Source organism: Hippocampus zosterae, chromosome 8, assembly GCF_025434085.1.
Source record: "Hippocampus zosterae strain Florida chromosome 8, ASM2543408v3, whole genome shotgun sequence".
Taxonomy (NCBI): domain Eukaryota; kingdom Metazoa; phylum Chordata; class Actinopteri; order Syngnathiformes; family Syngnathidae; genus Hippocampus; species Hippocampus zosterae.
In genome coordinates this window covers 3,798,166-3,814,134 of record NC_067458.1, presented here as the reverse complement: position 1 = coordinate 3,814,134, position 15,969 = coordinate 3,798,166, and the positions used below count along the sequence as shown (strand labels likewise).

At 42.4% G+C, this 15,969-nt stretch overlaps 2 protein-coding genes across 3 annotated transcripts in view; one reads left to right on the top strand and one right to left on the bottom strand.

Annotated features, from left to right (window-relative positions):
• Positions 1 to 15,969, top strand: part of LOC127605710 (uncharacterized) — a 284,213-nt gene that overhangs the window by 185,965 nt on the left and 82,279 nt on the right. The window lies entirely within an intron of this gene.
• The window catches only part of LOC127605629 (disks large homolog 1-like), a 192,128-nt gene that overhangs the window by 150,614 nt on the left and 25,545 nt on the right, over positions 1 to 15,969 (bottom strand). Inside the window, 1 exon segment of the mRNA XM_052073323.1 lies at positions 15,753 to 15,834. Coding sequence (XP_051929283.1) covers positions 15,753 to 15,834 — 82 coding nt within the window.

Sequence of the window (15,969 nt, the reverse complement as noted above, 5' to 3'; positions counted from 1 at the left end):
CTCACACACACACAAATGTGCTTTCATCGCTGCATCGTTTTCTCTTTCGTTGTCAACCTCTCAGGCCATATAAATCCATTCGCTCAAATAGTACAAAGTAATAATAATAATAATAATAATAATACTTCACATTTGTAAGCGCCTTTCACAACACTCAAGGACACTGTACAGCCAAGATCAATAGTAAAACACAGATAAAATAATAAATAAATAAAGAAAGATTTAAGGCGGGTAGGCAAGTCTGAATAGGTGGGCTTAGAGCTGGGTTTTGAATAAGGAAAGAGAGTCAATATTACGAATGTTGGGAGGAAGTGAGTTCCAGAGTTTGGGGGCATAGCGACTGAAGGCTCTGCACCCCATTGTACTGAGACGGGCAGAGGGTAGAAAAAGGGAGGATGGGAGGGAGGGAGGGAAGATGAGGACCTGAGTGAGCGAGAGGGAATGGAGATTTGAAGAAGATCTGACAGAAAAGGGGGCGCAAGGTTATGGATGGCTTTGAATATATAGAGAAGTATTTTGAAGTTGATTCTAAGTTTGACAGGAAGCCAGTGGAGCTGTCGGAGGATGGGGGTGATATGATGGAAGGAGGGGGTTCTCGTGATGATCTGGGCTGCTGAATTCTGAACAAGTTGAAGTTTATGGAGGAATTTTTGATGGACACCGAAGAGGAGTGAGTTGCAGTAGTCAATACGGGAAATGACGAGACTGTGAACAAGGATAGCGGTGGTGTGCAGAGTGAGTGAGGGACGGAGGCGGTTTATATTGCGAAGGTGGAAGTGAGCGGACCGGGTAATGTTATTGATGTGGGAGTGAAAGGATAGTGAACTGTCAAGGATGACACCCAGACACTTCACCTGGGGGGAAGGAGATATAGTGGCATTATCAATTGTGAGGGAGAAACTGTCAGCTTTGTTTAGAGTGGATTTGGTACCGACGAGTAGGAATTCAGTTTTATTGCTGTTGAGCTTGAGGAAATTGTGGGTGAACCAAGATTAATTTCTGAGAGACAGTGAGAGAGGGACGAGGGTGGGAGAGAAGCGTCGGGTTTGCTGGAGAGATAGAGCTGGGTGTCATCCGCAAAGCAGTGAAAGTGTAAGCCAAATTTGTGGAAAATGTTTCCGAGTGGAAGGAGGTAGACAATGAAGAGGTGCGGACCGAGGACAGAACCCTGGGGAACACCAGAGGAAACGGGGAGGGATTGTGAAGTAAAAGAATCAAGTTGAATGAACGGAGAGCGGCCAGTGAGATATGAATGGAACCAATGTAGAGGGGTGTTGGTGATGCCTATGGTAGAGAGTCTATTGAGGAGGATGGGGTGAGAGATTGTGTCAAAGGCTGCACTCAGGTCAAGGAGGATGAGGATGGAAATAAGGCCAGAGTCTGCTGCCATGAGAAGATCGTTTGTGATTTTTATGAGGGCTGTTTCAGTACTGTGACGGGGACGGAAGCCGGACTGGAATTGTTCATAAAGACTATTGTCGGTGAGGTGGGAGTGGAGCTGAGAGGCAACAGTTTTCTCCAGAATTTTCGAGATGAAGGGAAGATGGGAAATGGGGCGTAGGTTATTGAAGTCATTGGGATCTGAACCAGTTTTTTTCAGGATTGGGGTGACAGCTGCAGTTTTGAAGAGCACAGGAACAATTCCAGTCGACAGAGAGGAATGGATAATGGCTGAGATGAAGGGAAGCAGAGAGGGTAGGCAGGATTTGACCAGAACTGTGGGGAGGGCATCAAGCTGACAGGAGGAAGTCTTGGATTTAATGATGAGGTCTGAAATTAATGAGAGATGGGGGAGTTCAAAAGAAGAGAACAGTTTGCAAGGGGTGAGAGGGTCAGATGAGGGGAAAGGTACAGAGGAGCCCAGATGCTGGTGGATTCTGTTGATTTTTTCATTGAAAAAGAGAAGTGCGTTGCAGGTATCACGAGAGTAAAAGTGAGGTGGTAGGGAGTCAGGAGGTTGAGTGATTCTGTTCCAAAGGGAAAAGAGAGTCTTAGTATTTCCATCATTGGAGCAGATGAGTCCGGAGTAGTAATGTGATTTTGCTTGAGAGATGGAATCCTTGTAGAGGGATAGTTGAGCTGCATAGATGTCCTTGTGAGCAGTGAGGCCAGTTTTCCTATAAAGTCTCTCAAGCTGCCGGGTTTGGGATTTCAAGGAACGTAGATGAGGGGTGAACCAAGGGGCAGACCGAGTAAAAAGGACAGAGCGGGACTTCACAGGGGTGAGCGTATTGAGGATGCTGGTGAGACCAGAGTTATATTGGAAAACCAAATCATCAGGAGTGGAGTCAATGTCCGGAGTCAGGGTGGTCAGCCATGCAGTGAGAGAGTCAATGTTAATGTCTTTAATATTACGGTAAACAATGGTCCGGTGTGATTTGGCAGTTGAGAGCTGGAGTGTAATGTTGAATGAGATAAGGAAGTGGTCCGTTATTGGAAGTTCATCAGCAGTACAGTTGGAAGGGGAAATACCAGAGCAGCAGATCAGATCCAGGGTGTGACCTTTGATCTGTGTGGGAAAATCTACAAATTGATCAAAACCAAGACTGTTAATTGAAGAAGTGAAGTCAATGGTGAGAGGAAGAGCAGTGTTGTCCATATGTATATTAAAATCTCCCGGGATTATTACATTTGGTGACAGAGAGGAGAGATGGGTGAGGACAGTAGACACTTCATTTAAAAAGTCGCGGTGGGATTTGGGGGAGCGGTACACTGTGGCAATAATCGTGGGGATGGGTCCGGATATTTGACAGGCAAGGCATTATTATTATTATTATTATTATTATTATTATAGGAATATTTGGCTTCCAGGTGAAATGCATGGAAAATGACATATCAGTACAAGGATGCACAGGTGATTTCCTCATCTCAAAAATTCCTTGAAACAAAAGTAAAGAACAATGGTGGGTACACTACACCAAAAAACATCAACCTCTCAGTAACTAGTCATGTGCCCTTGACCATCAATTACAGCTTGACAACGATGTCTCATGCACAAGTCAACTTATTGTCTGATGTGGCATGGCATTCCACGCTTCTTGAAGCGCAGCTCTCAGATCATTGAGGTTCTGGGGTGCAGAGTTTCGAGCCTCTACATGGCGACTTAGCTGAAACCACTTGTTTACAAGATCATTCAGGTCTGGAGAAAGTGCAGGCCATTCCATTTGAGGTACACTCCCTCCAACAGCTGTTCCCTTATGACGCGACCTCCATGAGATGGAGCTTTGTCATCCATTAAGATGAAATTAGGCCTGTGTTGTTCATGCAGGGGCACGATCACTGGATTAATGTTATCCAGGTAGTATGGGCTTGTCAAAGCACGATTCATGTGTAGAGCAGTTCTGTTCCGATTGGACACACCTGCCTCCGCTGTAACACCGCCACCACCAAAAGCTCGTCTGGTGACAATAGTGCTCTCCTTGACGTCTACAACATCATTGGTGGCCATCATTTCTGTTCAACGTGAATCGACTTGCATCAGAGAACAGCACTGAGGCCCACTGGCCCCTCGTCCAGTGAAAATGCTCCCTGGGCCATGCAAGACATTGAGGCCTGGCAGTGTGGTTAGGTAGCCTTGGAGGTCGTCCAGCACGCTGATCAGGCTGTTGTAAACATTTTTGAATGATCTGATGTAACACACAGTGTCCTCTCACCTCCCTTAAACCTGCCTGGAGTTGAGTGGCATTAATCATCTGGTTTCTCAGACCATTGTTCACAATCATCAGCATGGGCTGTGACCAAACCACTTCTACACCTTTCTGTGACTCTTCCAGTCTCTCAGTATCTTTAGGGCCTTTCACACGGCACACATTTGCTCCGGCGCTGCACCGATATATTTTGTTGCAATATATTTTGCACCGCAGCAAATTGTGTGGAGCGTTCACACGTACAAAGCCGCTGAGCGTGGCAGCCCCAACACAGTGTCGGGGCTGCCCCACTTGCATTCACACGGCAGTTTCTGCAGCGGAGCAAAACAACGACGAAACAAACGAGCTGTCATGTTGGTTCTTTTTAAAATGTACTGTATATACACAACTCAAGCGACTACTGGACCGGCACGTACTTCTCCTTCTTGGTCTCCGTGCCTTCTGCTCGAGAGTGACCGCTCAAGAAAACGTAAATGAACGATGACTTCAATGACACTCAGAAAAGCAAACACTAATGCGCCAAACAGAAAATCAAGAGAAGAAATCACAAAATAATTGTGAACAAACAACAAAGAACAAACAACTCCGAGACAGTCCAGTCTCCTACAAAAGGAAAGATGTTACCAGCCAAGTCTTGTGTCGTTATGAAACAAACACATTACGCAATTACGACAGAGCATGAAAGCAACGCATTCTCGCCATACGTACTCTTCACAAGCATTTGCTCTGGAGCAAATTTAACCCATTTGCGTTCAAACGTGCAAATTTACATCGGTGATGCTTCGCAAACGAGCATTTGCTCCGGAGCAAATTTGGTCCGGTATAAGCTCTTTTCCGGGGCTACGCCGGAGCTAATTTGCACGTGTGAACGCTCTACTGGGGCAGCCCCGGCGCAGCACCGGACCAAATCTTGCCGTGTGAACAGCCCTTAAGTTGCAACCATGCTGGAGGCACTCTGTAACACTCAAAGCTGAGTGGCCACTTTCATCACTGTCACAATGGCAAGGTAGTGTTGACACATTGTTCGGTCTTGTCTTGGTCTCATGATGTCAAAATGTGAACATCATAATGAGGACGGATGTTTAAACAATAGCTCTAATTCGAACCAGACATTTATTGGTTGATTTAAACATGTTCTGTATTTTGCCCTTGAGGTCTTCATTAGAGAACAGTATCCATCCATCCATTTTCAACAACGCTTATCCTGAACAGGGTCGTGGGTAGTTGCTGGAGTCTACTCCAGGCAGAAGGCAGACCTGAACTGGTCGCCAGCCAGTCATAGGGCACATACAGAGACAAACGACCATTTACACCGACATTCACACCGTCACTGAGTGGGGACCAATCCCGCACACATGTCAGGCCAGTGGACCAAGACACCATCAACAACTTTAGAGAACCGCAACTTGTACAAAAAGTACTGTAACATTTAACAGATGTACATGTGCATGCAAAAGCTTAGAGGTCACATTAATTTCACCTGTAAAGGTTTGAATGCATTTTAGGCTGGTCCTGAAATTTCACCCAAAAGCCAAATATCTTATTGAGTAATGTAATCATGTACACCCGGAACAAACATTCGCTCTCACACTGACATGTAAGGACAATAAAATATATATATATGTATAATTAACCCTCAAACCCTCAAGCTTCCTGGCCTCTGGTAGAGGACCCGAGCTGAATGAGGGACGGACACCACCCAAGGGGTGAGACGAGGATTTTATATATATATATATATATCACACACATACATGTGTGTGTGTGTGTGTGTGATAAATGCTATTACTGTCGGAAATCAATTCATTATCAAATCAATCAAATTAATATCAATGCTTCAAAGAGGAAAATTAATCTTTTTTATGCTCAGGAGCACTTTGCCTGTCTATTAATATAGAGCCCTTAGTCTGCTATGGAAGTGGTTTAATTACAAAAGGTGCAATGTTCAACAAGGCACGCCATAATTTTACGATATGCAAGAAAATTGTGATCACATCATGTACAGTAGTCATTTCTGGTAAATGTAGCAGGAGAGCACACTGATTTTTTTCCCCTTATACTCTCATAACTAGCATCATAACAACATTACTGAAACATTTAGTGATACGACCTGAATACTTGTTACAGGCAGAATCAAGTCATCATCAACTGTCCGGTCATATGTTCTACCGGTCCCATCACTTGTCCGACATCCTGCTCCACCCCTTGACTCTATCAGGATTGTTTTGCGCCTGATGACAGGTATCATCTATATACCATGGCGATATGATTTGTTGAACTACAGTTTTGTTTTATTTGAAAATAGTGACAATTCTTAGACTGTAAACCGCTACCCCGCCAAGTTTTGTCACATGTTTGTAAGCCAGCCAATGAGACACTCAAGGGAGCGGCCACTGTACTTGTAGAAGGATTTCATTGTCAGGGCATTGAATCGATCACAAGTGACTTGCTCTTGTCTTAGAGCAGTGCTTCTCAATTATTTTCTGTCATGCCCCCCCTAGGAAGAAGAAAACATCTTGCAACCCCCCCCCCCGCAACTATAAATAGTTTTTGTCTATAAAATTGTTATAAGTACACCTCTGTATAACATTGTATCCTTATTAATGTATAAGAGAATAAAAAAGAAAGAAATATGGATCAACTTACAACAAAGAATAGTGTCATGATTAGGTTTAGGGACCAACAGGTGGCACTGTAGGGCTCCGCCGGCAGCTGCACACCTGTTGGTCATTTGGTAACTTGTTGTATATAAGGACTCCTGCCCGAACACTCGGGGTCGGGTCATTGTTGCTATTATTACTGTCATGCTTGGTTGCTGTTGCTTCTTGCTACTGTCATGTGTGTTGCTGTTTGCTCTTGGTTTCTGTCATGTTTAGTTCATTGTTGTTTTAGCTTTAGTCATGGTTTTTGTTTGATACTTTGGACTTTGTGTGTTTTGGATTTAGTTTTCTTTGTTTTAAATACAATTCTTAAAATACACATTGCTCCTCCCTCCTGCCTGCTTTTTGGGGTCCACCACCACCTCGCAACGTGACAAATAGCTTTTTAAACTGTAACAGAAAAGATTTAAAGTACATGTGAAATTCAAAAATAAAATTAAATCCTTAATTAAACTGCAAACATTTTTTGACCGACCATGTCAAACCATACGATACTTAAAAATAAAGTTACATAAAATCTAAAAAAAAAACACATTCAAACTGATCACCAACATTAACTCAGGAGCACATTATTAAAAAAATATTTAACCTGCAAAACAAAAATATATCTTGTGCTGTTTTTTTTTTTTTTTTAATGAAAGCTAAAGTCTGGATTAATGGCTACAATGAGCACGTTTTGCAATGCACAGCTTTTCAAAGCGAAGTTGGAAGCAGGACACAGCAACGCTCAGCTCCTGCTCAATGTGGAGCCGGGACCTGTATTTTAGTTTACTGAAGTAGCAGTCACAACGGGATGATTGTTGGCAATATTCAGCACGTTTACGCTGAAAAACATCAAGCGGCTTATCAGCGTGATTGGGGTGCAATGTATTTCAGGGACGCCTTAATTTATTTGGCTTCATGCTGTCCACTACCAACATTTTTAGACACAGTAAGAACATAAGACGCCTATAAGTAAGTAAGAAAGACACAGAGACACCTTTCCTCGTCTCCCACCGTAGTCACAGTGAAGCCAAGCGCTACATACGCTTCGTCATTTTTCCTCCTTTTGAATGCTCCGTGCGCACACTCTGCCGATGAGAGCGCTACTGCCCCCGGAAGTAGTGGAGGTGTAACTGCACTTTATTCTAGGACAGTAAAAAAATAAAAATAAAAAAAAACATATTCCCCAAGGTCAACTGTGACCCCTTGACGGAGCCCCTGTGGGGGCGCGCCCCACTATTTGAGAAGCACCGTCTTAGAGAAAATGTGTTGGGAAGTCATTTCACCTCTCATCCAAGCAGGCTTCATCAGATCATGCATCAAGGCTTGGTTAAGACTGCACGAGCCTGAGTTCATGTGGAAAACCTAACTATTTATACTACAAGTAGGAGGCACACCCAAACATGCATGCTATTATTTTATTGGAAGGCAATGCAATGTAATCTTAACCACTATTGCTTTGCCAACCATAACAGTTCAGTTGTTATTGATTCAATGCCCTGTGAGAACTAATACATCTCACTCAAAACAATAGCTAAAGATTTCATAAATCAAATGTAAAAACGTCCAACATTGTGAAGATTACTTGGCAAACTTTCTCATTACAGTGACTTAACCTCAATCTTTTCAATGTCACACATGCAAACAAAGTTTCGACCTACCTTGCATCCAAACATCAGAGATATGGTGTTGTTGGTGCATGTTACTTTGCAATGGCACAACATGTGGCTAACGGTAGCTAGCTATTCCTGCGCTGGGGGGGCATCCTCGTCTTCATTCATACATTTAACATGGATGTATGCACCCGGTTACACACACACGCACACACACACACACACACACACACATGCATGACTTCTTCAACCATGTTCCATTCTGCCCCACAATCAACCACCTTGCCCCCCCTGCCGCCTGGTTGTGGTCCTCAGCTTTGGCAGGCCAGCATCCTCTCCCTCTTGCTCTTCATCGTTCTCATCTTCACCATCATGCTCATCAGCATAATCCTCATAGATTGTTAGGAAGCAGAGAGAGACATGTACAAGCTACTTCCGTATAACTGTGTGTCTGTGTGCAAAAATATGTCAGCACGTGTGTGTTGTTGTTGTTGTTGTCAGCATTTGTGTGCGTGTGTGGAGAGAGAGCGAGCGAGATGATGATGAATGTGTATATGTGTGCAAATAAGTCTGCGTTTGCAAGTGTCAGTATGGATCTGATCTCTCTTGTCCCTCTTTGCAGCAGCTGTCCCAGTCGTCCATCTCATCTCTCCTCTGAATGTTTGCCTCTGTTGTTCTATCGCTATTCTTTCTTTCTCCCTTGATTTTCCCTTTCTCTCCCACTCGCTCTCTTCCCCCCCCCCCTGCTCTTTGCTCCACTGCCTCTTTCCCGCCTTTTAACAGCAAAGATCAATGTGTGACATACAGAATCAGACCTGCACAGAGAGTCCAAAGAATATCTTTTGCTTCTTGCTTTTGTGTCCCCAGAAACTTCACACCTCCTCGATCAACTTTTATTTCTCCCTGTTAGCTGCTTGTATAGCCTCGTTTTGTCTTGTATGGTCATAAACAAGTAAACAAACACTCTTCATGTGCAGAGGATACACCACATTTTACAGGCTGCTACCATTTGCCAGTCGTCTATAATTAATTGGTTCTTAAAACTTCGTTCGTTCTTAAAACTACGATCACTGGCGGGATCGTAGTTTTAAGAACGTATTACAAATATTTTTTAAAGAAATGCATTAGCTTCTGAATGGTAAGACATTAAAACTATATATTTGTTATATAGTTGGGTTTTTTAAATCTATGCTTTAGACCCCTTTTTCATTGTTGTTAAAAGTAAAAGCTGATTTTTTTGTCACCTTTTTGCTGTGTCATTGCACTGTAAAAAATATATATACAAAAAGATCTCACAGACATAGGAATGGAATGGGGACAAAGTTCCATCCATCCAATTTTGGGATCCTCACTATCCCAGCTGACTATGGGTGAGAGGCAGGGTACCTCCTAAACTGGTCACCAGCAAAGTTCGAGTCCCCAATTACCATGCATATTTTGGGGATGTGGGAGGAAACCGGAGTATCCGCAAAAAAACACATGCAGGCATGGGGGAGAGCATGGAAATTTCAAACAGAAAGGCCAGATCACAGATTCAAACCCAGGACCTTAGAAATGTGAAGCAAATGTGGGCACCGACGATAAAGTTGACCTGATAATTTTCCGACTTCTGATGTCAGATCAGAGCCACAATCGGGGGGGACAGGTGATGCCTGTGTGTTTGGTTATTTTGTTTATGGGTTACATTAATGCTGTGACAAATCACCACTTGTTTGTTTCCTGAGTCTGACATTGTGCAATCATTCATTACTAGTTCAATCATATTCACAAGTTTTAGTCAAGAACAGCAAACATATGAGCTATGCAATGTCAAATGGGTATCAATTCAGCAGTTTCTACTTTGGGTTCTGATCACTCAAAACGGCTGAAGATCTGATCTTTTGAGTGACATGAAGCATCTGGAGTTCCTGCTGTGTGCGTGCACATGCATCACAAACACACAAATGATTACATCTGCTTTGGCCACAGGCATTGTGGCTGATAACATTCTGTGAGAATAATATTAATTTTAAAATATTGGCGCAATATTAATGTTTTGGAAAGACCACAGAAAAAAGTTGAGGAAAAAAGTAAAAGAGGCATGTAAAAAAAAGGAAGTGAAATAAAAAGTAAGAGAGAATGCAACCTCATATGCCTCCCAGGCATGCACTGCATGATAACATTTGTAGGTCAGCCAGCATGGAAATAACTATGCAGTGTGTGGTCGTGCGTGTGCGCGAGTGTGTGTGTGTGTGTGTCTGTGTGTGCGCGCGCGCATGCGCATCTTCTTGTGCAATCCCATATTTAAAAAGGCTACATTCATCACAATTCCTCATTTAGCACAATCCAGTATGTAATATCATACCATGATCAGTCCTTATGACGATTTGTTTAATTTCCAAGAGTTTATCTTGATGTTTCACTCATCTCGTTTTTATCTAGCCTTATTAACCATATCCACAACAAAACGATTTTTGTGATTTAAATGTTTAACCTTTTTTTTAAAGATGTTTAGTTATGATATTTGCTCGACCATTGTGACTATTTTGTGATACATACTGTACATGTATTGCCACTGTGTGGCAAAAGTTGGATACAACAGCCTCTGAAGATTTTGCTTCTCTTTTTTAATCAATCAAAAATGTTTGTTCGTGTGTTTTTGTTGTGTTTGTTTGTTGGCTTCTTTGAAAGCCATACACACATTCTGTGTATTCATTTGGATTATTGTCCTGGTTTACACTCGTCAAGGATCATGTCACAATATGGCAAATAATCACGGGTTAGACCAAGGACGGCACACAGCTGCATGCAAATACATCGATTTAGTCTGTAGCACGACTTATGGGCAGAGTAACTTGGTGTTATTGCTGTGCTTTAGCGAGGATAATGATATTATCACAATGTGGTGATTCATCCAATACTGACTGAACTTTGTAGTAGAATACAACTTCTTGAGATCTATGTACATTCACTGAAGATGTGTTGAGAATAGAATTAAGCAAATAACTAATATAAAAAATATATATATTGAATTCTAAAAAACGTTTTCTCTTATGACCTCTATAGAATCATGTTCAAAAAAATGTTTTTCAGAAACAAAGGATTCATCTGTTATTTCACAAAAACACTAAATCACTTGATGTGTTGAAAAACCATTTCCAGAAATGTAAATCGGTGTTTTCACGGTGACTTATGCATGTGTCGAAATGTAGAAGCACACATACTCTTAAGAAAATCTACATGAAAGAATGGCCAAGTAAGGGAGACATTTTTTGTTTATGTCGACGTCAGTGTCACGTTTTGCGTGATGGTAATTGTAGGACCCCAAAAAGCAGGGAGGCAGGGAGGAGCAGGGTGGATTGACCAAAATGTATTTAACAAAAAATACACACTGGAGTACAACGGAAAAAACACTAAGTCGAAGTACTCAAAAAATGCCTGGAAATCACAAGTATCAAATCAAACATAACAGGAAACAAAACATGACAGGAGCACACGTATGCTCACATACTCACAGCTAACAATGACCGAACAAAGACTGACAGAAACTCAGGGAACTAAATACAAGCTAAGTGACGAGGCAACGAGAAACACCTGGACAAGACACAAAGGGTTGAGGGCAGTGGCAGTTCTGGAGGGGCCAACGCGGGCCAGTGCCCCTGTAGCACTGATTTTGCCCCCCCCCCCCGCCCCCTCCGATCGTAGATTACGCAGTCGCGCTGAGTCGCCGACGCGAAAGGTGGAACCAAACATTCTAATCGGACCCTTTAGTGCGCTGCGCTACTTAAAAATGAGCGGGAAAATGAGAATCAGTCCGCAGAGAAGGAAATTACCACGACACGAGTGCTATTTGCGTGTGTGTGTGCGCGTGTCCTCGTGCATTAGTGTGTGCGCGTGTTTGTGTGCGCATGAGCGTGTGTGTGCGTGTAACTTTTTTAGTCTCCATTTTTATTTACATTTTTATTTTACCGGATCAATATATAAGACAACGCCTTTTAAAATTCGGATAATTATATGCATGTAAAACATCTAGCTTCAGTGTATTTGCAATTTTTGTCCCCGGCACGCTGGTACCATATCATCTTTTTTCTCTTTCTCCTTTCTTCTTTCTACATACATTCTTGCTGCTGGAGGCTGTAAATTTCCCCAGTGTGGGACAATAAAGGATATCTTATCTTATCTTATCTCCTGGCTTGAATATTCTCAACAGATGGACATGGCGTATTGTTACGCTTGCAGACATTTTAGCCCTCCTAGTACTGTTTTTTCTCATCACTGTAATGTTATGACTACAATTTCAAAGTTTGAAGAAATAAAAAGTCAAATAAGATTTCAAATCCGTCTTTTTAGCCCTGGGTTGAATGTTGCCCCCCCCCCCCCCCCCCCCATCAAAACCCCTGGCCCCAGCCCGGAACCCCTCAGTGAAATTGATCCAGAACCGCCACTGGTTGAGGGAGCTAATTGGTTACACACAAGGAACACCGATAACAAGAACAGGTGGCGAAAAAAGGGCGCATGAGGAATCAAAACCAAACGTAACCAGACCGAAACATAACAGTTAGCTTTGAATAATGGATATACAGTAGCACTGTACAATTTTTTTTTCCACACCAAGTTAATATTGTTAATGCACTCATTTTGTATTTTACATTAAATTCATTTTAGTGAATAGTTTGATTGTGATTTTAATCACCTGATTTCGATCCATCCTATCCGTCAGGGACGGAGATGGAGAAAGAAAAGTTTTCAGTACATCAGAATGGCAAAATCTTTGACTAAACCAAGCTCCAAGCTAACAGAACATAGCTCAACGGTGGTTCCTCATAACGTTTGACAACTCAAAAATCCCCACACAACAATGGTTAACTGTATTTCTTTGCTGTTTCCATACACTGCTTCAGCTAAGCCTTGTAACTACAGCCTCTATACTGGACTACAGCTTCGCGTGATTGCCTCGAAACTCAATAGGAGGGATCCTCCACAAGAAAAATATCCAGAATTAATGTATCTTGCATGCACCATCTGTCAGTATAGCGTGTTCCAAGTTTTATCTTTGACAGTTGCCATCCTTTAAAGTTAAACCTGTGAGGTTCCCCTTGCCTTATAGCTTCCAATTATTGAGTTCTTTGAGGCCAGGGAGTCTTCTGACTCCAGGCGACACGAACTGCAATAGAGGATCAGGAATTAGATGTTGCTGACATACATCTTGCTCCATGTTCATTTAGGAGACACGTCTGATTAAGGAACAACTGCCAATGTCAAAGTACAGTACTATAAAGTACTGGAGTTAAGCAATACCTGCTAAAATCAATGTGAATAAATTATAGATTAGATTTGGTCCGGTGCTGGGCCGGGGCTGACCCAGTAGAGCGTTCACACATGCAAATTAGCTCCGGTGTAGCCCCGGAAAAAGGATTACACCGGACCAAATTTGATCCACCTCAGGGAGGTGGTTTAAAAATATGCTCCGTAGCAAATGCTCGTTTGCGAAGCAGCACCGATGTAAATTTGCACGTGTGAACGCAACTGGGTTAAATTTTCTCCAGAGCAAATGCTTGTGAAGAGTATGTATGGAGAGAATGCGTTGCTTTCGTGCTCTGTCTGACTTCTGTAATGTGTTTGTTTAATAACGACACAAGACTTGGCTAGTAACATCTTTCCTTTTGTAGGAGACTGGGCTGTCTCAGTTGTTTGTTCCTTTGTTGTTTGTTCACAACCCCCCGCCCCCATATAATTTATTTTGTGATTTTCTCTCTTGATTTTCAGTTTGGTGCATTAGTGTTTGCTTTTCTGAGTGTCATTGAAGTCATCGTTGATTTACGTTTTCGTGGGCGGTCACTCTCGAGCAGAAGGCACGGAGACCGAGAAGGAGAAGGACGTGCCTGTCTAGTAGTCGCTTGAGTTGTGTATATACAGTATGTTTTAAAAAGAACCAACATGACAGCTCATTTGTATTCTGTCGTTTTGCTCCGCTGCAGAAACTGCCGTGTGAACGCAAGTGGGGCTGCACCGACGCTGTGCCGATGCTGTCACGCTCGGCGGATTTGTACGCGTGAACGCTCCACACAATTTGCTGCGGTGCAAAATATATCGCAACAAAATACATTGGTGCAGCGCTGGAGCAAATGTGTGCCGTGTGAACACCCCTTATGAGGATGAACCTACCAATATGTTAGACTGTTTTATGTTCCTATTGTATATGACTGCATATTTTTAAGTGAAGACATGACTTTGCGCACGTGCACATACAGTGCATATGTGGATACTGTTAACATAGCTTGTCTTGCCTTAAAATGCTGTTTTTCACGGTGAAATGACAAATGTGATCTGATTAACACTTTCTGTGACAGTGTTCACTAAAGTGGACAGTTTATCTTGTTATCAGGTTACAATTAGCATAGAAGGGTTAAGAACAAGTGTAAAAGCCCACTAATATCATCTAGCTCACTGTATCTAATTAAAGTACATGAAGGTACATTACTTTAATTGAAGGTTTCGAGTTTGGATGGTCCATCTTGACATGGAGCACTTGTGGTAGCCCAATAGCCGTCAGACTTACAACAGGAAGAGTCATCCCAACACCTAGTGACCCAGTCCAGTTCTCCACAACTGGTGCAAAGCCGACAGAGTCACAAGGACCTTCGTGATTTGGGCAAAGATAGTCCTGATGCAGATGTGCTCGACAATCTTAAAGCTGATTGGGAAGTTCTTTCATGTCCTCTCCTTGTCAGTGAGCCTCCTCTTGCCAGTTACAATACACCAGACTGCATCGGGACTTTAGCAGGTGTGTCGAAGGAACGTCCTTTGTGAGTCCCATTCTCATTTCTTTTCTCTCTCTTTTTCTATCCTAAAATAGCTCCAACACACTAAAGTCTATAAGCAGCCTCCACTAAGCTTCTTATGAGAGATTCTTGCTCTCTTGGAGCACGGGAGGCCAGCAGAACCAACACAATGATAAAATACAATTACAATAGGATCAAAGGAAGGATGATCTAATGAAAATACTGTATGGTCAAAAAAAGATGATATCATCAATATTCTATATTAAGTAACATTCACAAATGAATGTCCATTTCAACAATTTACAGAAAATTTGACAGCAAGCACATTTGCAAAAAAATGTGTACTGTACTTACAGTTTCTGGATTTCAAAATGTAGTGGTCAAAACCACAAGACACAGTAAGACGTGAGACAAGTTGATGAGTCCAGGAAAGGGATCAAGCAGATTAAGAGTAGATGTATTTAAACATTCCCCAGCAATAACTCAGTTGTCTTAAAATAGGAAGACTTAAAGATAAATGTGATCAACAAGATGTATGAAAGGCTTAAACCTCGTAGTCTATTTGTATGATTGCCAACAGTGCGTGTGTGTGTGTGTGTGTGTGTGTGTGTGTGCGTGTGCATAAGGGATTGGGTTCGTTAGTAATGTGTAACTGAAGTGCAAGATACAGTAATGCTCTACCTTATAACAGCGAAGCAGTAATTAAATGACACGTGTGCCAAGTCTAGAAAAAATGAAAATGTGACTGACAATCCTTCTAACGAGTACATAAATTACTCAGGATAGAGTAATGCAGGTCAATATAAGTGAGGAGCATTCTCATGGATTATCCAGACCACGTGTACAGGCATGCAAGGAAAGACATCATGATGGAGTGCACAAAGAGTGACTGCACCCCTGAACTAAGTTTCATGGGGGTTGGGTGCCTTGCTCCAGGGCACCTCAACAGGAGTCAGGATGGAGACCAACGTCTCTCAAACAACTAGCTACAATTAACGTTGTCCACAGCGCGGGCCCGGAGCAAAGGCCAAGAGCTTCGGATTGAACTAGTGACTCTCCATTAACAGCAAAAATGCAAAAGAGATGTCTTACCTTGACCCCTGGGCTTGGAACAGCTCTGGGGCTGGCTGGACCAGGGCTAGTGGGAGAGGAGATTACTTTTAGTGGCTCAGGGCTGGTTACATTATGAAGAGAATCCAGAGAGAGAGGATGAGTGTAGGAAGGCAGGTTTGGAAAAAATCAGTTATTAATTTATAAAATGTTCCACATATTAATAAATATTTGATTTAATGACATTTAAATTACACTG